This window comes from Entelurus aequoreus, linkage group LG01 (genome assembly GCF_033978785.1).
Source record: "Entelurus aequoreus isolate RoL-2023_Sb linkage group LG01, RoL_Eaeq_v1.1, whole genome shotgun sequence".
NCBI lineage: Eukaryota > Metazoa > Chordata > Actinopteri > Syngnathiformes > Syngnathidae > Entelurus > Entelurus aequoreus.
The window spans coordinates 55,296,047-55,323,333 of record NC_084731.1 but is presented as its reverse complement, the minus strand read 5'-3'; the positions used below and the strand labels follow the sequence as shown (position 1 = coordinate 55,323,333).

General features: G+C 41.0%; 1 protein-coding gene across 10 annotated transcripts in view; it reads left to right on the top strand.

The window, feature by feature from the left end:
* Window positions 1-27,287, top strand: part of ppfia4 (PTPRF interacting protein alpha 4) — a 322,419-nt gene that overhangs the window by 280,801 nt on the left and 14,331 nt on the right. For 4 of the 10 annotated variants that reach the window (XM_062054768.1, XM_062054770.1, XM_062054767.1 and 1 more), the window contains 8 exons: window positions 6,475-6,587; window positions 8,353-8,446; window positions 8,517-8,598; window positions 8,676-8,876; window positions 20,242-20,304; window positions 20,650-20,676; window positions 25,318-25,493; window positions 25,575-25,672. In XM_062054768.1, coding sequence (XP_061910752.1) covers window positions 6,475-6,587; window positions 8,353-8,446; window positions 8,517-8,598; window positions 8,676-8,876; window positions 20,242-20,304; window positions 20,650-20,676; window positions 25,318-25,493; window positions 25,575-25,672 — 854 coding nt within the window. The remainder of the gene's footprint in view (window positions 1-6,474; window positions 6,588-8,352; window positions 8,447-8,516; window positions 8,599-8,675; window positions 8,877-20,241; window positions 20,305-20,649; window positions 20,677-25,317; window positions 25,494-25,574; window positions 25,673-27,287) is intronic. The other 6 variants (XM_062054777.1, XM_062054771.1, XM_062054769.1 and 3 more) reach the window with 5 other exon arrangements.

The following is a 27,287-nucleotide window of genomic DNA, read 5'->3' as shown; positions in this document are numbered from 1 at the left end:
TAAAACTAACGCCATCAAAAAAACAGTATAAAACATAGGATAAACTATAAATATTACTGTTACTCCCTCTGAGGTCTTATTCGAGGCTCGTCGTTCGTTTTGCTCACAGACATTTATTTGAGCCACGTCTTCTTCATGTTACCAACGATGCCAAATATAATGCCGTCAGAACTAATAAAATAAGAAAACAAAACTTACAGTCGGTCTGACATCCAAAAAAGAAAACACATTGATTTCACATACCGTATTTTCCGGACCATAGGGCGCACCGGATTATAAGGCGCACTGCTGATGAGCGGGTCTATTCAGGTTTTTTTTTTTTTTACACATAAGGCGCACTGGATTATAGGGCGCATTAAAGGGGTCATATTATTATTATTATTTTCTTAATGTAAAAGACTTCCTTGTGGTCTACATAACATGTAATGGTGGTTCTTTGGTCAAAATGTTGCATCGATTATGTTTTACAGATCATCTTCAAGTCGCTTTCTGACAGTCGCTTTAGAATGCGCCGTTTTGTGGGCGCTCTTATTTACGTGGCTCACCTTCGGCAGCGTCTTCTCTCCGTCATCTTTGTTGTAGCGGTGTAGCGTGCAAGGACGGGAGTGGAAGAAGTGTCAAAAGATGGAGCTAACTGTTTTAATGACATTCAGACTTGACTTAAATCAATAACGGAGCAGCATCTCCTCATCCGTGGCTGACTAGTCCAACAACGCCGGAAATGTGTCCCGTGAAAAACGTCCAACCGGAACTCTCTAATAACTAAATCAAATCAACTTTATTTATAAAGCACATTTAAAATTTACCACAGGTGTAGCCAAAGTGCTGTACAATAGGTAGGTTCAAAGATAACACAAGAAAAATTAGCAAACACAACACAACACAAACAGAGCACAATAAAAAATAAATAAATAAATAAATAAAACATAGAAACAGGTTCACAGCAGGTGCATTATGAGACACCATAGCAGGATGAAGATCACAGAGTGTTAAAGGCCATGGAATAAAAGTGTTTTTAAGAGCGATTTAAAAGCAGGAAGAGAGGAGGCCTGTCTAACACTCAAAGGTAAGTCGTTCCAGAACTTGGGAGCAGCAGCGGCAAAAGCTCTGTCACCTCTAAGCTTCAGCCTTGTGTCAGGGACCGTCAACAGCAGCTGATCGGCTAAACTTAGGGATCAGAGGGGCAGTAAGGCTGAAGGAGGTCGGAGAGATATGTTGGAGCGAGGTTGTTTAGACATTTGAAAACAAATAGTAGGAGTTAAAAGTTGATTCGGTAGCGCACAGGGAGCCAGTGAAGGGGCGCTAGTATAGGGGTGATGTGCTCACGCCTGCGGGTCTGTGTTAGCAGACGAGCAGCAGAGTTCTGCACGAGCTGCAGGCGGGCGAGGGAGGCCTGGCTAATGCCTACGTACAGGACATTGCAGTGGTCAAGACGAGTCGAGATAAAGGCGTGGATTAATTTCTCAAGATCATGTCCTGACAGAAACGGTTTCACTTTCGCTATTTGGCGTAGTTGATAAAAGCTTTTTTGTACGACGCTGCTGATTTGTTTTTCGAACTTAAAATCTGAGTCGAACTTTACCCCCAGGTTTGTGACACAGTCGCTGAGATACGGGGACAGAGTGCCGAGGTCAACGTTGGGGGAGGGAGAGCGACTTGGACCAAACAACATAACTTTTGTTTTGTTTTCATTTAGGCTCAGGAAGTTAGCTGAAAGCCAGGCTTTGATGTCGTGCAGGCAGTCAATGAGACGTTGAACCATGTTATTTTGTGCCATGGGAAAGTATATCTGGCAGTCATCGGCATAAAAATTAAATGCAATACTGTGCTTCCTGAAAACAGAACCAAGGGGGAGAAGGTAAAGCGCAAATAAAAGAGGGCCAAGGATTGAGCCCTGGGGGACCCCATGTAGTAGAGGAGCTGTGGAAGACATAAAGCTGTCTATTTTTACACAAAAACTCCTGTCAGTTAGGTACGACCGGAACCAGTTGAGGGCGGCGCCCTTAATGCCCACACAGTTCTCAAGACGAGTGATTAAGGTGGCGTGGTCGACGGTTTCGAATGCAGCAGACAGATCTAAAAGCACAGGACAACATATTTACCAGAATCTGTTGACAGGAGGATATTGTTAGATACTTTTAGAAGCGCTGACTCTGTGCTGTGGAGGGCTTTGAAACCGGACTGGAACAGCTCAGTAATACCATTATCCTCTAAGAAGGGCAACAACTGACTGTAGACAACCTTCTCTAATATTTTGGAAATGTATGGAAGATTAGAGATAGGTCTGAGATTAGAGAGGAGAGAGGGGTCGAGGCTTGGTTTTTTAAGTAAAGGTCGTACTGCATGTTTAAACTCTGCTGGTACTATTCCAGAAGAGAGGCTACTATTGATAATGTTATGGACACTTGATCCAATAGTAGCAAGTACCTCCTTAAACAGGCGAGGTGGGAGGGCATCTGCAGGAGAATTAGAGGGCTTCATATGACTAACTGTGTCCTTTAGAAAGGAAAAGGACACCAGCTCAAACTGATGGAAAACAGAAGAGTTCCGCGAGTGAATTATGTAAACCCACTACACTGGTAGTTTTTAGCGCTTCTATAGCAAGATATAAGTTAGAACTTTACGCTACTTTATATTAGAAATGGCAACAGCGGAGGATGAATGTCCCATAACAAGAAGATAGAGAAAAAGTAAAAGCTTATCGACTATGTGTGCAAATTTTCAGGACTTATGCAGATCCCAAATAAACATCAGCAGGTACCAGAAGGTAAGAAAAGTTGGTTTTGCATAATATTGCGAAACAAAACGCCAAATAATATGTCTGCTAATAGGTGCCATTTTGCAGTCCCTATACACACACCATAGTAATACTTGTATCTCTGACTACGGTAGCCGTAATGGGCCGACAATCCATCAAGCGGTGCAGCTTCAAGTCGTACTAAAACATTTTTGACAGATTTTTGAGTGCCGTGTGTAATGTTCTTTATTTTCAATGGAATATTTAAAGTTTTGGTGTTGTTTACTGGCGTCATATTGCAGTCTACATGTATCTCTTATGTGTGACTACCATCTACTGGTCACACTTATTATTTCACCATGTACCAAATAAAATAGCTTCGAGTTCGGTAAGCACAACCAGAATTATTCCGTACATTAGGCGCACCGGGTTATAAGGCGCACTGTCGATTTTTGAGAAAATGAAAGGATTGTAAGTGCGCCTTATAGTCTGAAAAATACGGTACATATCAGAAATAATCATGTCTCATTGGCCTCATAAACTCCAAGGGAATAGAGTTTCTTATTAATCCGAGACTCCATTAATGTCTTCCACATCACTCATGCTGCTTCCCTAATGCCGTCACACATTAATTGTTCCCTCAACAACGTGACCAAACCGAAACAAAAAATATATTCCCCTCTCAATTTACATGGGGTTTGTAACAAAAATAAAGTTAACATAAACTTGCATGAATTAACCCATGGAAATACCTTTTTAATCACATAATGTGTACAATATGAACTTATATTTGTGCATTGTGTTTATTTAACTATGAAATTATATATCAAATATACATGTTGCTTCCGTCAGCAGCTACAATTACATTAATAAGTTAATACAAAACATAACATTGAGAGGATAATAGTAATAATAATAAAAATTAAGATCGAAACAACACAATAAAACAATAAAATACATACAGTGCCAGAGGACCTCAGGATCCGTGAGGGTTGATACGGTAAAAGCAGGTCAGATAGATAAAAAGGCGCAAGACCATTAAGACATTCAAAAAGTAATAACAGAACTTTAAAATCAACCCTGAAGCGGATGGGAAGCCAATGCAGCGACTTTAAAACTGGTGTAATGTGCTCCCGCCCTCTGGTCCTCGTCAGCACACGTGCAGCTAAGTTTGTGATAATTGCAGACTTCTGATATTCTTCTTGGGAAGACCAGAAAGCGTTACAATAGTCTAAAGGACAGGAAATAAAAACATGCATTAGCACCTCCATGTTGGCCTGAGAGAGAAACGAGTGGACTCTGGCTTTGTTCTTAAGATGATAAAAAAAAAAAAAAGTCAGCTCGGAGTCAAAAATCACGCCCAGATTTTTTATAGACTGGGTTGGTTTAGAATCTTGTAATTTTATTACAAGTTTCTCCCCCTTGTCTTCAGGATCTAGAACTGCACAACAATCCCCCTCGACCCCAAACATTTTTGTACTAGCTTTGAAAAAAGGAAAATTTATAAAAATATGATAAAAACAGCTACTGAAAATGTCTCATGTAGGTGGGCACACACCTCACTTACAGTAGGAAGAGGATTCATATGGCCCCTTTTGTCGCCGTTGAACTGACACATGAAACGTGACAAATTGCGGGGTAGTATGGTATGTTTTTTACTATCACAACGAAATTTCATTTTCACCACAAGCCGTTCGCAGAACAGGAATGGTGATGTGTCGCCCTGTTTTTTTTTAATGAAAAAAATGTAATTAAATCGCGGGGTGCTCTATCTACTTTAGCCGCCAGATGGCAGTAGAGTGTTGAATATCTTAAAATGTGTTTTGTGGCAATAACAACTTTGACCACAGAGTCATTTGCTATATGTAGAGTTTTCTTGGTCGGATCTCGGGTGAGAGGAAGAGTGGGGGTTAATCATTTTGCAATGCAGTCTGCTGAAAATGATGGAAAGCGCCACTCTAAATGGAAACTGGTCAAAGTTGGAATTGCCACAAAACACAGTTTAAGATAGTCAACACTCTACTGCCATCTGGCAACTAAAGTGAATAGTGCAACCGCCCAATTGGTCACGTTTCATGTGTCAGGTAAACCGCGACGAATGGGGCCGTATGAATTTCCTTCCTACTGTATTTTTTTGTTAAAACAAAATTAAATACTTTAATATCTGCATGACTCAAGCTTTTAAAACAAACTATCCATCAAATTGTACATTGTAAAAACGACAATAGATTTTACGGTTATTATATTACTGTAAATTTAAACAACTCTACCATTGTTTTTTAATGGTAAAATTCTGTCAGTTTTTTACTGTAAAATATGTGGTTGTTTTTACAGTGTGTTACTGTAAATGGAAAAACAATACCACTTTTTTGTTACGGTAAACAACTGGCAGTTCAGTTGCCAGAATTTAAAAATTCAAACAGTGGTACTGTTGTAAACACAACCGTACATTTTACCGTAAAATTCTGGCGATTAAGCTGCCAGTTTTTACGTAAAAAACAGTGGTTCTGTTTTCAATTTACAGTAATATGTTGTTAAAAAAATAAAATAAAATAAAATAAAAACTTTTATATTTTAAAGTGGCTTGCGAATGCCTCGAAATAATAAATGTCAATAAAGGTCCTTATCTTTTCTTAAATATGTATTCGTTATTTCCAGAAATAAATATATGTACTCTATGAAATTCTGTATCTTTCAAACTTTAATATTATCCAATATTATCCAACAAATATGAATATGTATAAACTTTCCAAACTAATTTTTTTGTTAAAAATAAAAATAAATACTTAATATCTGCATGACTTAGGATTTTAAACCAAATTATCCTTTAAATTGTACACTGTAAAAATGACAATAGGGTCAAATTTACAGTGTTTTTACAGGATATTACTGTCAATTCAAAAAACTCTACCATTGTTTTTAAACCGTACAATTCTGTCAGCTGAGCTGCCAGTTTTGTACCGCGGAATCTGCGCTTTTTACGGTGTGTAACTGTAAATGGAAAAACAGTAGCACTTTTTTTCTTATGGTGAAAAACTGGCAGATCAGTTGCTATAATTTAAAAAAAAACAAACAGTGGGACCATTTTTCCATTTACAGTAATATGTTGTAAACACAACCGTAAATTTTACAGTAGAAATTCTGGCGATTACGCTGCCTGAACTGTGGTTCAGTTTTCCCATTGATAGTAATAAGTTGTAAAAAAAAAAACACAAAAAAACTCCCAATATATTTTACAGAAAAATTCTGGTGCCTGAGTTGCCGGTTTTTACTTTTAATTCTAAAGATTTTGTTTGACAGTGTATGTAAAAATATATATAATAATCAAATGCACAGTAGCGCACATGAATATAAATCTATTATTACTTCAGTAGGTTTTTTGGGTTTTTGTTTTTTTGTTTTTGTTTTGGCAATATACATTTCAATGTATATTGCTGTATATGTGTTGTTCTAAAAATTAAAAATCCTAAATAAATCGTATATAAAAAAAAAAAATCAAATGTATAGACGAATACATGTATTAGTCGCTGTTACAAGCGGCCCTCTGAGGGCAGCCATAACTGCGATGTGGCCGTCAGTGAAAACGAGTTTGACTAAAGTTATGTAACTCCGGCTAGTCTTTGTACTGTAAAACTCTCAAATAATCAACACAACCATGATTGTCTCCATGTGGACGGGTGTACTGTACTGTTGTCATATACTTTAGAATAAATATGTCTCCTTTGATCTGGTGGCAGCAAGCAGAAGAAAGGCATCAAGTCGTCTATCGGCCGCTTGTTTGGGAAGAAGGAAAAGGGTCGATTGGAGCAGACTATTTGCAGGGATGGACAGCCCCTCGCAGCGTTAACAGGTAAAATTATTAAATTATAATTTTAAGATATTTTATTTTAGCTTTTCATCTTGCTGAGACATTCCTGCAGCAGTAGCAAAGTCCATGAAGACTTTGTTCTGGAACATTTCCACTGACACTTTACAAATTATTGTAGAAAAAGAGCACAGTAGGAGCTGCTATAGCTCAAAAGGAGGTATCGACGATTAGGAAGCGAGGAAGCAGCTTATCAGTCGATCATGTCAATATTGGCACACAAGCTCTTGATCAGTTCTTGGATGTTTTTTATTGGCTTTTATTTTAGTCATTTGCAAGTTAGAATGCTTTTTTTAATTTTTTTTTTATAAATACATCTGTCATGTGGGCAGCACGGTACAGGGGTTACTGCGTGTGCCTCACAATACGGAGGTCCTGGGTTCGATCCTGGGCGCGGGATCTTTCTGTGTGGAGTTTGCATGTTCTCCCCGTGACTGCGTGGGTTCCCTCCGGGTACTCCGGCTTCCTCCCACCTCCAAAGACATGCATCTGGTTGATTGGCAACACTAAATTGGCCCTAGTGTGTGAATGTGAGTGTTAATGTTGTCTGTCTATCTGTGTTGGCCCTGTGATGAGGTGGCGACTGTCCAGGGTGTACGCCGCCTTCTGCCCGAATGCAGCTGAGATAGGATCCAGCACCCTCCGCGACCCCGAAAGGGACAAGTGGTAGAAAATGGATGGACATCCGTTATGTCTTTATTTTTATTTATTTTTTTAATGTTGTCTGTCTATCTGTGTTGGCCCTGTGATGAGGTGGCGACTGTCCAGGGTGTACGCCGCCTTCCGCCCGAATGCAGCTAAGATAGGCTCCAGCACCCCCCGCGACCCCGGAAGGGACAAGCGGTAGAAAATGGATGGATGGATGGATGTGTGAATGTTGTCTTTCTATGTGTTGGCCCTGTGATGAGGTGGCGACTTGTCCAGGGTGTACGCCGCCTTCCGCCTGAATGCAGCTGATATAGGCTCCAGCACCTCCGCGACCCCAAAAGGGACAAGCGGTAGAAAATGGATGGATGGACATCCGTCATGTCTTTATTTTTATTTAGTTTTTATTGACATCCAGCATCAGATATTCCTATCTATTACATCATATTTGCATACATCCTACATCTATCGTCTGCCCTAAATGTAAAAATAATATTTTTTTGTTTATATGGATGGATGGATGGATGGATATGAACAAATAGTAAATAAATACATAGAAAAAAAACTATAAACATATAGGGAGTAATCTTTTTTACACAGTACAATCACTAATTTGAGAAAATAAAATCAGGCCTATGGGGTATGGAGTAAATTTCTCCAATTTATAAATAATAAAAGTTGTTATCTTCTCCATTTCATAAATGTCCATTGTTATTTCCATCCATAGCTTCAAAGTTGGGCCCTCCTGTGATATCCATTTCCTGACAATAGTCTTTTTACAAGCCACTAGTAGGATATTTATTTAGTGTCTTATGTCTTTCATAATGATTGTGAATGATTATTCAAAAAAAGGAGTTCCCCTTCAAAACTGCTCTATGACTTTAGCTTTAGACCTCTTCTGTTTGTTTGATATTGTCATTACTGCCACAAGTGGTGGAAAAGTGTATTACAACTGAGTACGGCCCAGTTTTTGGCGGACCGGCCCTATGGTTAACAAACACAGTCCTTTACAACAGGAGCACTCGACGTTTCTAGGAATTTCCTGCAAAATTTTAGTTTAGGCCATCATCTCTGCTTTAAAGTAACAATTTGTGTTTACCAAAAGTGTTTATTTCAGATTTTGACATGAACATTGGCGACACTATGACGCTGGGAAAACTGGGCACCCAAGCAGAGCGGGATCGCAGGATGAAGAAAAAGTAAAACCTTTCCTATTATCTTGTTTCTTTTAGAACATTTTCCTAAATGTGTCCTAAATTCCACCCTCAGGCACGAGCTTCTAGAAGACGCCAGGAAAAGAGGCGTACCGTTCGCCCAGTGGGACGGCCCGACTGTTGTCTCCTGGCTCGAGGTTGCGCTCTCACACCTCAGTTATTGCACCCGATATTCTCTGACACCGCGGGTGACCTCGCTCTCTCCCTGGGCCAGCTGTGGGTGGGCATGCCGGCGTGGTACGTGGCTGCCTGTCGAGCCAACGTGAAGAGCGGCGCCATCATGTCGGCGCTGTCGGACACTGAGATCCAGAGGGAGATCGGCATCAGCAACCCGCTGCATCGACTCAAACTGCGCTTGGCCATCCAGGAGATGGTCTCGCTCACCAGCCCCTCTGCACCGCTCACCTCCAGAACGGTAACAATACAATATGATATTATTATAATCACTGAACGTGCACCTACACAAAACGTGTATTTTTTACCATTAAGGGCCTGATTTACTAAGATCTAAATACCTCGCGCTAATAACATAGCGTGTACTATCAGTGGGCGTGTTCGGTGTGATCTACTAAGACTGCGTGTACAATTGAAAAGTGGTGCAGATCGCCTTATTTAAATGAGGATTTTGCGTGTGCTATTCGGGGCATCGCCATGGAGACACTCATTTACCGCACATTCATGTTGTCATGATTCTACCTGTGGCGTTTTGTTATGTTTTCAAACAAGCACCACTTTTTATGGGCATTATACAAGCAGTCGTGCGGTGCATTTACAATAAAACCACTTTTTTTTTCTTGGAAGGGAGGCTGCACTTACGTGCTCAAGTTGCTAAACATGCATACTTGAAGAAGTTTTTATCATATAATATATTCTGTATACACATATATTCTATGTGGAAAAAAACAAACATCAATAAAAAAATATTACCGTAAATTCCGGACTATAAGTCGCTCCTTTTTATTCCACGTTTTGAACCATGCGGCTTATAAAACAGTGTGGCTAATTTACATATTTTACTTCACTGATGGTCATAACGCAAATAGTTGTTTTTTTTATGGAACACAAGCAAAGACACTGAAAAGTTGTGTTATTGTTTGCGCTATGGCGCCCTCTTTTTGTGCTGCCGTGTGAAGTCTACAGCAGTGATTCTCAAACTGTAGTGGTACACGGGCTCTATATATTATTATTAAAGTACAGTGTTTTATTTTCATATATTCAAACACCGCGTTACTGTTCTGTGTGTAATTTTCCAGTGGCCAAATTATTAAATATACTTGTTAAATAAAGCATCTGCTTTGTTTTTAATGAATACTTAGGCCTAGTTTGCTACTAGGGTTGTACGGTATACCGGTATTAGTATAGTACCGCGATACTAATGAATCATATTCGGTACTATACCGCCTCTGAAAAGTACCGCCATAGGCGGATCTACACCTAACATCCACTGTAATGATACCAAGCACAGTAGCGTAGCTAGTCGATACTATTATGATTACGTCGATATTTTTGGACGTCACAACATCTTCTTTCGTTTTACATTTTTTTTATTTATGCTTATAAACTCAGGAAATATGTCACTGGACACATGAGGACTTTGAATATGACCAATGTACGATCCTGTAACGACTTGGTATGGGATTGATACCCAAATTTGTGGTATCATCCAAAACTAATGTAAAGTATCAAACAACAGAAGAATAAGTGATCATTATATTTTAACAGAAGTGTAGATAGAACATTGTGGAAGTCGCCTCCCAGTAGCTCCACTGCAGACACGGCACAAGAGCCCCGCGTGCAGATTCAACAAGGTTTTAAGGAATGTTGTCTTTTCAACAACAGTTTTCTCTACTAGAACGTGACTTTTCAGACACGTCCGTATCTTCCTCCCTCTCTGTTCCCGGCCGCTTACTGTTAAAGACAACAGATGATTAGATTAACACGTACCACCTGTGAAGTTTAATCACCTGCCAGCTGTGTCTCGCCGTCAGCACATGCCACGCCCCCGTCTGATGGTGCTCTGTCTTCAGCACCATGGACAGAGGCTCCTGCAGGCGCGCTCATCACACTCTCCCTCCACATACCTCCACCGCCAGACTTGGGCCGGGACATCATCCGGCCGCGCCTCCCCCCCCCCCCGCATGAGAGCGGGAGAGGAAGTCCGCCACGGCCATCTGCGCCCCCGGCCTATGGATCACTTTGAAATGGTAGGGTTGTAAATCGAGATACCAACGGGTGATCTGCGCGTTGGCATCTTTCATGCGGTGGAGCCACTGGAGGGGTTTGTGGTCCGAGCAGAGGCTGAACGGGCGTCCCAGCAGGTAGTACCAGAGGGCACGACCGACCACCGGATGGCGAGTGACTCCCTCTCCACCGTGCTATATCGGCTTTCCCGTTCTCACAGTTTCCTGCTGATGTACAGAATGGGGTGGTCGTTGCCCTCCTTCTGCTGGGATAAAACAGCTCCCAGCCCTCTGCCCGACGCGTCCTCCTGCAAACAAAATGGGAGGAAAAATCAGGCATGTGCAGTATCGGCTCCTCGCAAAGTGCTTTCCTCACCTTCTCGAATGCCTGCTGGCACTGCTCCGTCCACTGGATCAGATCTGGAGCACCTTTTCGGGTGAGGTCAGTTAGTGGGCTGGTCAGGTCCGCAAACCGGGGGACGAACCTCCGGTAGTAGCCCACCAGCCCCAAAAACTGCCTCATCTCCTTTTTCGTCTTCGGGGTCGGGCAGGCCGCAACTGCCGCTGTTTTGTCTATCTGAGGCCGCACCTGACCTTCCCCCAAGTGGTACCCCAGGTACTGTACCTCCCTCCAGCCAACCGCGCACTTCGCCGGGTTGGCGGTGAGCCCCACCCGCCTCAGGGACTCGAGTACCGCACCAACTATCTCCCAGTTGTTCCCCTGGATGATGACATCAACCAGATAGGCGGCAGCATATGCCGCGTGGGGCCGCAGTACCCCGTTCCATGAGTCTCTGAAATGTGGCGGGGGCATCCGAACAAACCGAACGGAAGGGTCACGAATTGGTATAGACCTTCCGGAGTGGAGAATGCCGTTTTTTCCTTAGACTCTGGAGACAAGGGAATCTGCCAGTAACCCTTAGTCAAATCCAGTGTCGTGAAAAAACGAGCAGTGCCCAACCGGAGCTTGTCGACTCGGGGCATTGGGTAGGCGCTTGTGTTCGGGTAGCCTATAGCAGTGGTCCCAACCACCAATTTTTTTACTACCCCCTGGATGTTGGGAGTAATACAAGTACTTTCTCTCCCGGTAAAAAATGTCTGAGTTGCGTCCCCTTGTTATACAGGCACTGCTGACGTTCTTGGGCTTGGAGCAAATTGTCACGTGACAAGTGCCCCAATGTGTGGAGTTTTGCGCTCAAATTCATGACGTATTGAATTTAATTTTTACTGGGGCTTGGATCTTCCTCCCAGCTTTCTTTAACTAGGTCCAGCACCCCGCGCGGCTTCCTGCCGAACAACAGTTCAAATGGGGAAAACCCAGTGGAGGCCTAAAGAACCTCCCGCAAGGCAAATAACAGGGGATCCAACCATTTATGCCAATTTGGTTTGTCCTCGTGTACGAACTTCCGCATCATGGATTTCAAGGTTCTATTCAGTCGCTCTACCAGCCCATCAGTCTGTGGGTGGTAAATGCTGGTCTGAATGGATTTGATCTCCAATAATCTGTACAGTTCCTTTAACATGCGTGACATAAAGGAAGTGCCCTGGTCAGTCAGAATCTCTTTCGGGATTCCAACTCGGGAGATAACTTGAAACAGTGCTTGCGCTACACTCTTTGCAGAGATGGAGCGCAGCGGTACTGCTTCGGGATAGCGCGTTGCGTAATCCACCAGGACTAGCGCAAAGCGATATCCCTGGGTGCTCGGGTGAAATGGTCCGACGAGGTCCATGCCAATCCGCTCAAACGGGACCTCTATGAGTGGTAATGGCCGCAAAGGTGCCCTAGGGGTGGCCGCAGGGTTGACTAGTTGACAGTCCGGGCAAGCTGCGCACCAGTGGCGCACGTCTGCCCGAAAGCCTGGCCAATAGAAACGGACCATTATCCGATTGAGTGTTTTATCATACCCCATGTGACCGGCCATCGGGTTAAAATGCGCCGCCTGGAAAATCATTTCCCGACGGCTTTTTGGCACCAACAATTGGGTGATTTCGTCCCCTGTCTGAGTGTCACGACTCACTCTGTATAATCTGTCCCTAATCAATGCAAAGTGGGGAAACTCCCACGCTATCCCCTGGGCGAACCGCTGCCCATCAATGGATATCACTTGGTCCCAGGTCGCACGCAGAGTGTCATCTCGAGACTGCTCGAGTGGAAAATCATCCATTGGGCAACATTGGGGAACCGGGGCAACCTCTTGCGAAGCCCCCGCCGTCTCCCCTCCCCCTTCCCCCCCGGCAGCGTCGGATGATCTCGCGTCGCCAGTGAGAACAGCGCGGCTATCCCCTTTCCCTACCCTGCGCACTGCTTTATTAACCCGTTAAACCCCGGCCAAATGGTTCCCAAAATTAAGGGGTGCGCCAGGCGCAAACTTACAGCCACCTTAACACTATGTTTTTCCTCTTTGAACAACATTTCCACCGGCACTATAGGGTACTCGTGAATATCCCCATGCACACATTTAACCCGCACCTGTGTAACCTTTCTCAACGCCCCGAGTCGAACCAAGTTCTGGTGGATCATGGACTGCTCGCAGCTCGAATCCACCATCGCCCGGTGTGTACTCCCTTGTATCCTTACCGGTACATAGTACGTCTCCCTTGGCCCGGTGGAGGGCACCGAAGGGTCGACAACCCGGATCACCTGCCCCGCTTCCATTGCTGGACATTTCCGCCGCAGGTGTCCGAGCCGCCCACACCTCCAGCACGCCTGCCCAGGCATTCGAGGTGCAATTTGCGGGGGACATACATCGTCGGCAGCGGCCGGGACCTGAGGGAAAGAAAGCACAGCAGGGTTGTTTCGAAGCCGTGGCCACGGCTGGGCTCCCTCGTCCAGTTCCGGCGCTGCGCAGGTTGCGTGCGCCGCCGGAACTGGACGCTCCGCTGCCTCCGTGGCCTTCTCTTCCTTCCTTCTCTCGCGGTGGACCGCCAGGTGGTCCTCCGCCAACATCACTGCCGCTGATAAGTCCTGCGGGCGGTGGTTGCGGACTCACGAGGATGTCCGCGCCGGGATCGCCTCTAGGAATTGTTCCACAATAATTTGTTTTATGACGTCACCGACCTGTCCTGGTTGAAGCCAGCGCGCCGCCGCGTCTCTCAGCTGCTGTCCCAGTGCGTAAGGCCGCTCCTCCTGACCCAGTCGCAGCGTCCGGAAACCGTGCCTGCTGTCTTCCCGTGAGTCTCCCGTCCGGTCCAGTACCGCCCTTCTCACGTCCCGGTATCTCACCCGGGAAGCTGGTGGCAAGCTGAGCGCCGCTCGCTGCGCCTCTCCTGCCAGCAGCGGCAGTAGCCGCACTGCCCACCCCTCCTCAGGCCACACGCATGCTCCCACCCTTGCCTCGAACATGTCCAGGTACATCTGTGGGTCCTCCGCTTCGGTCATCCGGTGAAATCCCACGGCCGCCAATGTTGGCATCGCCGCCGCAGGTGCCCCCGCTCCGGTCCTCTCCGTCGGCGTCCGCAGCACCTGATTTTGCTGCGCAATCTGCGCTTGCATCGCCCCATTTTCCGGTGGTTCGGCATCGACGCCTCGGTTAAGAGCTGTCCCAATGCTTCTAGTGGGCTCGGTGTCGACATTGTCCTCTTAATTGGGCGCCAGATGTGGAAGTCGCCTCCCAGCAGCTCCACTGCAGACACGGCACAAGAGCCCAGCGTGCAGGTTTAACAAGGTTTTAATTAATGTTTTCTTTCCAACAACAGTTTTCTCTACTAGAACGTGACTTTTCAGCCACGTCCGTATCTTCCTCCCCCTCTGCTCCCGGTCGCTTACTGTTAAAGACAACAGATGATTAGATTAACACGTACCACCTGTGAAATCTAATCACCTGCCAGCTGTGTCTCGCTGTCAGCACATGCCACGCCCCCGTCTGATGGTGCTCTGTCTTCAGCACCATGGACAGAGGTGGTGACCTTTGCTCCTGCAGGCGCGCTGATCACACTATCCCTCCCCAAACATGTTAAAAGAGAAAGTAAGCAGATATTGACAGTAAATGAACACTATATGTAACTGCATACGTCAGCAGCTAAATTAGGAGACTTTGTTTGCTTACTTACTACTAAAAGACAAGCTGTCTTGCATGTTCATTATTTTATTTAAGGACAAACTTGCAATAAGAAATGCACTGTAAAAAAAAATTGTTAAGATAAAGCCAATAATGCAATTTGTTGTGGTCCCCTTTATTCAAAAAAGTACAGAAAAGAATCAAATAATTTTGGTACTGGTACCGGTACCAAAATATTGGTATCGGTACAACACTATATGCTACTGTATTTTAATGTCTGTCATTATGGAGAGCCAAGTTTTTTCTGAGGTTGTACTTGGTGAAAAAAGTTTGAGAACCATTGGTCTACAGCAGTGGTCCCCAACCACCGATTGGTACAGGGCCGCACAAGAAATAAAAAATTAAAAAAAACATTTTTTTAATGTTTTATTAAATCAACATAAAAAACACAATATATACATTATATATCAATATAGATCAATACAGTCTACAGGGATACAGTCCATAACCACACCGTGGGACAAATTTTCAGCTACAAAAAGGTTGGGGACCACAGGTCTACAGTATTTTCTTCTCTTTAGTGCTTTCAACCGGAAGTATATGTGCCCCTCCGTCGTCTCGCCATCCATAGCGTTTTTACTCAAATGGATTCTTAATTCATCCCCCTAAGCAACATTTGTAAGTTTCACAATATATCTAAAACAATGTATACTTACTTAACCGTCCCATTTGTGATGTCTGTAGGAGTGTTTTTGTGTAAATTTGTAGGTGCTATCGTAATGTAATGAAGCTAGCGTCGTTTGCTAATATGCTAACACGTTTACGAATGTCTGTGTTAGTATTATTAACTTACAATGGCATTGTTTTCGTATTGTTTCAGTTTTGTAAATTCACCAAAACGTCACCGTGGAGTTATTGAGTCTGTTTAGCTGATTGGAGCGCTATCTTGCGCAGCTCGTGGGTCCATGACGATGACTTCTGTTTTGTTTGATCACACACTGTTTGGAAACAATTAAGGTATGTAAATAAACATTTAAAAAACATTTATGTGTAAACAACTAGTTTCACAACGTATATCTCTACGCTTTATAGTAGAGATATACGTTGCGGCTAATATGTGGAAAAATATTTTATTCTTCTAAAATTTTGTGGGAGCCGGTTATATCCCGATGCGCTCTATAGTCCGGAAAATACGGTAAATGACACCAAAACGCATCGATTGAATTTGTTTTAATCAGCCCCTTTAGTCATCTGAAATTCTAAAAGGATGTTGCTGAACTTTATTTACGACCGTCCAAATATGTTGAAACACACACGAAGAACGGAATATTCTCGGTCCATTGTCTATCTTATTTTTGCACTTCCCTCTTACAGCCATGCGTGTAACTGTGTCAGTTTCAAACATGCAAAATAGGGCTCCAAAACGGTGGCAAGTGATGATAAATCATAGTGGGTGCTGAATAATATATTTGGATTTTCTCCTGGTTGTTTTGATGACCAGCATACGTTTGTATTTCTGCACATTAATGAAGACTCAAAATGGATTGCACAACTTATTCTGCTCACTTAAAGAGGAAATACACTTTTTGGGGGGGAATTTTGCCTATTGATCACAATAATTATGAGAGACAAGAAGACAAAAGGTTTTTTTTTTCATTCTTACATGTAAAAATCAGCTCGTTCTTGGTTGCTAGCAATGCAGCTAATGGGAACAATCAATTCTACCTCTAAATCACTTTAAAAATGCATTCAAAAATCGTCAACGTCAACACGGGTCTGAGTTTGTAATAGACAACACAATGCAATAAGACACCAATCTGTACTGACTGAAAAACATGAACATGAATATTACAGTATCTGTAAAGTATTATTTCATGTTTTGTTTGTACACAGCTAGCCAGACAGTGTATGTACTGTAGTTGTAATAACACACATGATGTGCTGCTTGTATCATGATCAATATAAAGTGACTCACTTGATGGACTGTTAAGCGTTTGGTCCAGCTGGCCAGGGACATTTTCCTGGTTTATTTGGTTAAGCACTCCATTTATGTTGAAATAGTTTGTCACCAATTTGCAGCTTCAAGTCTTGCCGACCTCAATCTCTCAGCTTCCGTCTTCTCCAATGTCTCACTCTTCCTTCGTGCTCATTTCTAGAAGTAGCAGTTTATCCTCAGTATATTCAGCTTCAAAAAGATAAGGCTGTGAATCCTCATTTGTCTAAAAATAGTCGTCTTCGTTGTCTGTTACCAAGTCTGCCATGATTAGAAACACACTCGCATTTTGTTCCCGGAAGTAGGAACACACATTTGTTGAAAGTCGGACGCGCGTTGCTATGAGAACGGAAATCAATGTGCGGAAGAGGTCAGTTTCGGCAATGATTAAAATGATCAAAATACGGTAAATATTGTACATATTACATATTGTTATGAAGGTGTCTGTTACTACATTATATATATACTTGCAGTGTGTATATTGTACATATTACATATTGTTATGAAGGTGTCTGTTACTACATTATATATATACTTGCAGTGTGTATATCGGACCTATTACATATTGTTATAAAGGTGTCTGTTACTACATTATATATATATATATATATATATATATATATATATATATATATATATATATATATATATATATATATATATATATATATATATATATATATATATATATATATATACTTGCAGTGTGTATATAAAACATATTACATATTGTTATGAAAATGTCTGTTACTACATTATATATATACTTGCAGTGTGTAGATTGTACATATTACATATTGTTATGAAGGTGTCTGTTACTACATTATATATATACTTGCAGTGTGTATATAAAACATTACATATTGTTATGAAGATGTCTGTTACTACATAATGTATATACTTGCAGTGTGTATATTGTACATAATACATATTGTTATGAAGGTGTCAGTTACTACATTATGTATATACTTGCAGTGTGTATAAAAAACATTGATGGAGGGTTTTAAAGTTGTTTTAGAGACTTTGAAGACTACAACGGTGACTCCATTAGCCGCATTTTCCAAGCGTTTTTTATCATCTTTAAAATCCGAAGAAAAAAGACATGTGTTCTTGTCTCTCATAATGATTGCGAACGATAGGCAAAATTCCCCAAAAAAAGTGCAGTTCCCGTTCAACAGACTTAATCCACATTTAGTAGATCATTTGCGTGTGCTATCAGGTTAGCCCGTGTTTTAGTATACGCTAGGCTGACCATACGTCCTCTTTTCCCCGGACATGTCCTCTTTTGCGGGTGTGTCCGGGGTGTTCGGGCGGGGTTTTTTAAATGCCTCAAATGTCCGGCATTTTGAAATAGGGTTGCGTGTATTTTCAATGTACGTCTTGGGCAGAGAACAGCAACCCCTGACAACTAAATTAAGGGCGTGCCGTAATGGCACTGCATATATTATCCTCTATTACTTGCACAGACAGCATGCCAGCCTGGTCTCATGTTGCATGAAGCTTTAACTTGCACTCGTGGGAGACAGCAAGGCATACTTGTTCAACAGCCACACAGCTTACACTGACGGTGGTCGTATATAACAACTTTAACACTGTTACGTTACAAATAAGCGCCACACTGTGAACCCACACCAAAAAAGAATGACAAATAAATTTCTGGAGAACATCCACACTGTAACACAACATAAACACAACACAACAAATACCCAGAATCCCATGCAGCCCTAACTCTCTAACCTCAACCGACGCACGGAGGGAGGGGGGGGGGGGGGGGGTTTGGTGCTAGCGGGGGCGTATAATGTAGACTGGGAGAGTTAGTGCTGCATGGGATTCTGGGTATTTGTTGTGTTGTGTTTATGTTGTGTTACAGTGTGGATGTTCTCCAGAAATGTATTTGTCATTCTTTTTTGGTGTGGGTTCACAGTGTGGCGCATATTTGTAACGTAACAGTGTTAAAGTTGTTATTTACGGCCACCGTCAGTGTAAGCTGTGTGGCTGTTGAACAAGTAAGCTTTGATGTCACATTCGAGTGCAAGCAGAAGATACATTCAACATGTGTCCGGGCAGGTAAGCTGTTTAAGCAGGCTGTAGAGGGCGCTAATGGCAGTGCCATCACGCCCAAATTTCGGGTGTCTCCTGGGAAAAGTTGGAGGATTGGCAACTATGACGCTGATGAACGCCATTCATGTAAATCTTGCGGGCCGCACCAACTTAAACTGTCATATTAAAGTGCGTGCCAAGGCGCGTGTCTAAGACCCATGGTTTAAACATAGCACAAAGCAATAAAAAGCTTTGTATACAGTGTTATTTCATTTTACATTTCAAAAGAGTTTTGAGGCTCCCATTGTTCTCTTTCATTTAAAGTTAAAAGTTAAAGTACCAATGATTGTCACACACACACTAGGTGTGGTGAAATTTGTCCTCTGCATTTGACCCATCCCCTTGATCACCCCCTGGGAGGTGAGGGGAGCAGTGGGCAGCAGCGTAGCCTCGCCCTTGTGAAACTCGTCAAAATGCCTCTTTGAGTGATAAATGTTGCCGACCCTGGACTCTAGGGTTAAGTTAAGAAGGGGTTAAACAAAACAAGCTGTGAAGGTGCGCACGCAGAAACATTGGTGAGGGAGGGACAGAGACACAGAGCGAGAGAGCTAGTGAGTGGAGACAGACATGAAAACAAGAAATGCCGAAAAGTAAATGCAACTTCACGGATGATTTGCGGAAAAAGTATTTGTGTTTTGGTCCTGTCCGTGACACATGGGAAGCAGAATGCACTGTGTGCAAAGCAGGAACGTGTATATCTGTGGCAAATAAAGATCTACAAGCCCATATCGACACTACAAAGCACAAAACAGCTGTGCAGGGCGAGAGCTCGTTTATGACAACCTTTTTCCAAAACACAACATAGAATGTGAGATATAACAGGATAATGCATACATTTGTCATTTGTTTTCAAAACGCTTACAAAAAAGTGGTACCCCAAAAATTTACTGTGGGACCCCATTTGTATGATTTGATGGGGTCCCTGGGACTCCATTTTGAAAATTCCTAGCGCCAACACTACTGTCAACATAGGAGAGGATAAATGCTTTATTTAAATAAATATATTACTTATGAAGCAAGTTCGAGTATCATTGGCAAATTTTCACCTAGTCCCGGCCTTGGCGTGCTGCCCGCCTTGGCACGCATATATGTGTCCTCTTTTTGGGATTTCAGAATATGGTCAGCCTAGTATACGCAGACCTTTAGTAAATCCGGCCCTAAGTGCACAGAAAACCTTGTCGTAGGTTTCACCAGCACCCTCAGTAGACGACTCCTCGCTCCTATCACATGCCTTTAGTAGCGTGGCCTCTTTTCCCGCCAACACGACACGGAGCACTGCAGCAACACAACACACACACGCGGTCGCACAAATGTCGCCTGAAATACACTCCCTCCTTTGGCATCACTCAACACAGTCAATGTTTGTCTGTGCGGGTGTGTGTTTGTATGCGTGTGCATGTGGGCGGGACGGGGGTCATCGTGTGTGAAAATACATGCCGGGTGTTTGTTTGTGTTTGTGTGCGTGTTTGTGTGTGTGTGCACTCCGGTGTGTTCTTGTCCTCTGAGCAGTCCTCCGGAAATGTGTGGGTGACTCATGAAGAGATGGAGAACCTGGCTTCGTCCTCCAAAGCGGTCAGTACCATCTGGGTGCCCCCCTCGCCTCCACCGACCTTCTCCCCACCAAACACACACACACACGCACACGCACACACACACACTGTCCTACCACGACACACACGTGTGCACCCGTCGGACACAATGCTAACACTAACGCCTCTCTGTGCTTGTGCTGGTGTGTTGTTGTGGCGTGTGACCTGTGCTTTTGTGTCATGTGGGCTGGGGTCTGTGTTTGTGGCACGTCACGTGTGCAGAAGGTACTTCGGAGCAAAGTACCCGGCGCCGTTTCCACAACGTGTGCGTGTGTGTAAACGTTCTTTTTTGAAACTTGTTTATTGTTTCCACCATGCTGCCGCGTAGGCGAATGAGGAGGGCAGCTGGGCGCAGGTGAGCTAGTTGCTCTGGCAAAAGTGGTGCAGTCACACATATTCACATGAATTCACAAACATAAAAACAATTTGACACCTTTGGATTTGTCAGCCAAACACGTGATGGCTGAGTTATAGTTGCCAGTGCCCTCTAGTGTACATAATAATGTACCTTGTATCTAAATAAAGTACATCCTTTACGGTCAAACACCATTGTGGGGCACTGGTTTGTTACAATTTGGAAAATATAATAATAATAATTATATATATACATATATATATATATATATATATATATATATATATATATATATATATATATATATATATATATATATATATATATATATATATATATATATATATATATATATATATATATATATATATATATATATATAAAGTACATAATGTATGATTAATATAAAATACAATATATATCACAGGTGTCAAACTACAGTATGTATATTTTACATTGGCCCACAAACACCTGGAAATAATATGTGTCAATTAAGGACCTTATTTTTTCTTAAATATGTATTTCTTATTTCCATTTTGACAGAAATAAATATATGTACTATGTAAAATTACATAGATTTAAAATTTGTATATCATCCAATTTTATCCAACAAATATTATATTATCATACTTTCAAACAATTTTTTTTTGTTAAAATAAAAATAAAAAATTCAAGGGGAACTGCACTTTTTCTGGGAATTTTGCCTATCGTTCACAATCATTATGAGAGACAAAAAGACACACACCTTTTTTTGTTTGTTGTAAGATTTTAAAGATGACAAAAAAAAAAACGCTTGTAAGATGCGGTTAAAGTGATATACACACTGCAAGTATATATATAATGTAGTAACATACACCTTCATAACAATATGGAATATGTACAATATACACGCTGTAAGTATATATATATAATGTAGTAACAGACACCTTCATGACAATATGTAATATGTACAATGTACACACTGCATGTATATATATAAAGTAGTAACAGACACCTTCATAAAAATATGTAATATGTGCAATATACACATTGCAAGTATATATATAATGTAGTAACAGACACTTCATGACAATATGTAATATGTACAATATACACACTGCAAGTATATATATAATGTAGTAACAGACACCTTCATAAAAATATGTAATATGTGCAATATACACACTGCAAGTATATATATAATGTAGTAACATACACCTTCATAACAATATGGAATATGTACAATATACACACTGTAAGTATATATATATATATATATATATATATATATATATATATATATAATGTAGTAACAGACACCTTCATGACAATATGTAATATGTACAATATACACACTGCAAGTATATATATAATGTAATAACATACACCTTCATAACAATATGGAATATGTACAATATACACACTGTAAGTATATATATATAATGTAGTAACAGACACCTTCATAACAATATGTAATATGTACAATATACACACTGCAAGTATATATATAATGTAGTAACAGACACCTTCATAACAATATTTAATATGTACAATATACACACTGCAAGTATATATATAATGTAGTAACAGACACCTTCATAACAATATGTAATATGTACAATATACACACTGCACGTACATATATAATGTAGTAACAAACACCTTCATAACAATATGTAATATGTACAATATACACACTGCAAGTACATATATAATGTAGTAACAAACACCTTCATAACAATATGTAATATGTACAATATACACACTGCAAGTATAGACTGTATACAATGTAGTCACAGACACCTTCATAACAACATGTAATGTTTTACATACACACTGCAAGTATATATATAATGTTGTAACAGACACCTTAATAACAATATGTAATATGTTTTATAGACACATTGCAAGTATATATATAATGTAGTAACAGACACCTTCATCACAATATTTAATATGTACAATATACACACTGCAAGTATATATATAATGTAGTAACAGACACCTTCATAACAATATGTAATATGTACAATATACACACTGCACGTACATATATAATGTAGTAACAAACACCTTCATAACAATATGTAATATGTACAATATACACACTGCACGTACATATATAATGTAGTAACAAACACCTTCATAACAATATGTAATATGTACAATATACACACTGCAAGTATAGACTGTATACAATGTAGTCACAGACACCTTCATAACAACATGTAATGTTTTACATACACACTGCAAGTATATATATAATGTTGTAACAGACACCTTAATAACAATATGTAATATGTTTTATAGACACATTGCAAGTATATATATAATGTAGTAACAGACACCTTCATCACAATATGTAATATGTTTTATATACATACTGCAAGTCTATATATAATGTAGTAACAGACACCGTCAAAGCAATATGTAATGTACAATATACACACTGCAAGTACATACAGTATATAATGTAGTAACACACACGTTCATAACAATATGCAATATTTACAATATACACACTGCAAGTATATATGTAATGTAGTAACACATACATTCATAACTCTATGTAATGTTTTATATACACACTGCAAGTATATATATATATAATGTAGTAACAGACACCTTCATAACAATATGTAATATGTACAATATACACACTGCAAGTATATATATAATGTATTAACAGACACCTTCATAACAATATGTGATATGTACAATATACACACTGCAAGTATGTATATAATGTAGTAACAGACACCTTCATAACAATATGTACAATATACACATTACAAGTATATGACCCGTCTCCACTCGGGATGGTCTCCTGCTGGCCCCACTATGGACTGGACTCTCACTATTATGTTAGATCCACTATGGACTGGACTTTCACAATATTATGCTAGACCCACTCGACGTCCATTGCATCCGGTCTCCCCTAGAGGGAGGGGGGTCATAACAATATGTAATATGTCTTATATACACACTGCAAGTATATATATAATGTAGTAATAGACACCTTCATAACAATATGTAATATGTCTTATATACACACTGCAAGTATATATATAATGTAGTAACATACACCATTATAACAATATGTAATATGTACAATATACACACTGCAAGTATCTTTATAATGTAGTAACAGACACCTTCATAACAATATGTAATTTGTACAATATTTACCGTATTTTGGTCATTTTAATCATTGCCAGGACTGATTTCTTCCATAGCAGCACACTTCCTACTTATGGCAACAAATGTGTGTTCATACTTCCGGAATCAAACGCCAGTGTGTTTTCTAATTATGGCAGACTTGGTAACAAACAACAAAGACGACTATTTTTGGACCAATCAGGATTCACAACCTTATCTTTTTTAATCTGAGTATGCTGTGGATGAATTACTGCTTATAGAAGCGAGCACAAAGGAAGAGTGAGACGTTGGAGCAGACGGAAGCCGAGAGAGTGAGGTGAAAGTGACACGAAGCTGCAAAATGTTGAACTTGAAGCCAAGCTATTTTGACATAAATGGAGTGCTTACCCCCCAAAAAATGGAAAAAACGTCTCTGGCCAGCTGGACCAAACAGGTAAACAGTCCATCGAGTGAGTCACACTTTATATTGATCATGATACATGCAGCACATCATGCGTGTTAGTACAACTATAGTACATATACTGTCTGGCTAGCTGTGTACAAACAAAACATGAAATAATACTTTAGAGATACTGTAATATGATTGTTCATGTTTTTCAGTCAGTACAGATTGGTGTCTTATCGCAGTGTTGTGCAATCCAAAGTCAAACGCGTTTTGTGTTGACGTAGAAGCTATCTTTTTTGGCTAATACCTTAGCATGCCAATGTGTTATTACACTTCAAAAGGAGTTCCTCAGTGTTCTCTCTTACAATAACAACGTTGCTACAGCTTAGTTATTATACAGGTTACAGGACGTAAATGAAGTATTGTTGACGGTTTTTTAATGCATTTCTAAAGTGATTTAGAGGTAGAATTGATTGGTCCCATTAGCTGTATTGCTAGCCACCAAGAACGCACCAATTTTTACATGTTAGAATGCAAGAAAAAAAAAAACCTTTGTCTTCTTGTCTCTCATAATGATTGTGAACGATAGGCAAAATTCCCCCAAAGTATGGCAGTTCCCCTTGAAATATCTGCTTGACTTATGATTTCAAAGGAAATCATCCATCAAATTGTACAACGTAAAAATTACAATATATTTCACGCTAAAATGTACGGTGGGTTTTTATAGCATATTACTGTAAATTAGAAAAACTCTGCCACTGTTTTTTTCACAATAAAATTCTGTCGACTCAGCTGACAGTTTTTTTGCCGCAAAATCTACGGTTATTTTTACGGTGTATGACTGTAAAACGAAAAACAGTACCACATTGTTTTGGGGGGGTCCAAAACTGGCAGCTCAGATGAGAACCACTGCTTTAGCCCAAAAATACCTTACAAGGTATCTGCACCTTCAATCTCATGTGTCAAAACAAAAGAGCCTGGGTTAATGCTATTTGCTACGCTTTTGAAAATGTTTGTGGCTTTGAAAAATACAGCGCAGGTGTGATGCAACCCAGAGATTCTGAAAAGGGATGCACAGTATGGAATTGTACAAATCAAGAGCACTCCTCCCTGTGCAGACGCTGGCGTACGGAGACATGAATCATGAATGGATCGGCAACGAGTGGCTGCCAAGTCTCGGCCTTCCTCAGTACCGGTCCTACTTCATGGAGTGTCTGGTGGACGCGCGCATGCTGGACCACTTGACTAAGAAGGACCTGAGGACCCACCTCAAGATGGTGGACAGCTTCCACAGGTCTGCAGCAGGGTCCTTCAGAGGACGGATCGTTCCGTCGTTCTTATTGTCGGCGTCCCTCTGCTTGTGTTTGTTCGCAAGGGCGAGTCTGCAGTACGGGATCATGTGCTTGAAGAGACTCAACTACGACAGGAAAGACTTGGAGCGGCGGAGAGAGGACAGCCAACACGACATGAAAGGTAGATCAAGGACGGAGTTAGCACCTAGGATAGGGGGGCTATGGCCCCAGTTCAGCCCCCCCGCCCCCAACATTTTAGGGCCCTATTATGCAAAAACAACTTTTCTACCTTTTGGTACCTGCTGTTGTGTGTTTGGGATCTGCATAAGTCCCGAACATTTCAATCAAACGGTGGAGGCATGGCGGAGATATTATAAAACAACCTTGCCTTCCTTCATACTTCCTCCAAAGGAACGGTTTGGAATTCGCCACATTCGTGACGTCAGCGGAACATCCATATATGGTATAAAATGGCTAATAAGACCACCCACAAAACGGGACAGCTTCGTGGAAGCCAGTTGTCTCCGCGAGGACATCTTTGCTAAGTCTATCACCGGGCTGAGTCCATCTTTCTTCCGCGCATTGATTTCTATTTCCATAGCAGCGCACTTCCGACTTCTGGCAACAAATGTGTGTTCTTACTTCCGGAATCAAACGCTAGTGTGTCTTCTAATTATAGCAGACTTGGTAACAAACAACAAAAACGACTATTTTTGGACAAATGAGGATTCACAACCTAATCTTTTTGAAGCTGAATATACTGAGGATGGACTGCTGCTTATAGAAGCGAGCACGAACGAAGAGCGAGACGTTGGAGCAAACGGAAGCCGAGAGAGTGAGGTGAAAGTGACTCGAAGCTGCAAAATGTGGAACTTGAAGCCAAGCTATTTTGACATAAACGGGGTGTTACCCAAATAAACCGGAAACAATTTTTCGACCAGCTGGACAACTCGAGTGAGTCACACTTTATATGGATCATGGTAAACGCAGCCATTTTATACCATACATGGATATTCTGCAACCGGGTCCATCTTTCCAAACGCCTATCAAATGTCCAGCTCCATCTTTTGGCCGCCCAATCAGAGTGCAAATGCAAACTTTTTTTGTTCCGCCCATCTAGTGTTTAAAATTGACCTGTTTGCACTTCGCTGCACTTTGTAGCCTATAGGTAATAATTTAATAATAATAATAATATAATTTCAATATTGTTTTAAGTTACCTTATTTTCCCAACTATTAGCAGCACCCACTTACTTTTTTTTTTTTTAGAAAAAAAGTTTTTTTAATTTAAATATTTACTCAGTCTAACAAAACAGCACACAATAATACAATATTAATACACAATAATTCAATTCCAATTCCAAACGAAACCTGGCCCAGCAACATTCCGGATAGCAATCAACAGAGTAATTGAGAAGGCACACAAGAATAGCACAAATAATCCAAAGTAGTCAAACAAAAATGACAAGAATTCAAACATAACAATTATTTAAAATCACTCATTTACATTATCATCACACCCATTTATAAAAAATAAAAATAAATAAAAATGAAATGAAAACGATTTTTCGTTTATAAGTCGCACCAGACTAAAAGCAGCAGACATATACTGTGATATTGTGAAATTACATATTTTCACAAAATTATTTATTTACCTTAATTGTTTCCAAACGGTGTCTGTAACACGGCAGTAACACGACGGATCAAACAAAACAGAAAAGTAATTAATGTATTCATTCATCCTTTATGAAATAAATACGATTTTTGGGGGGATTTTTTCTTCAGGATTCTTCTTAC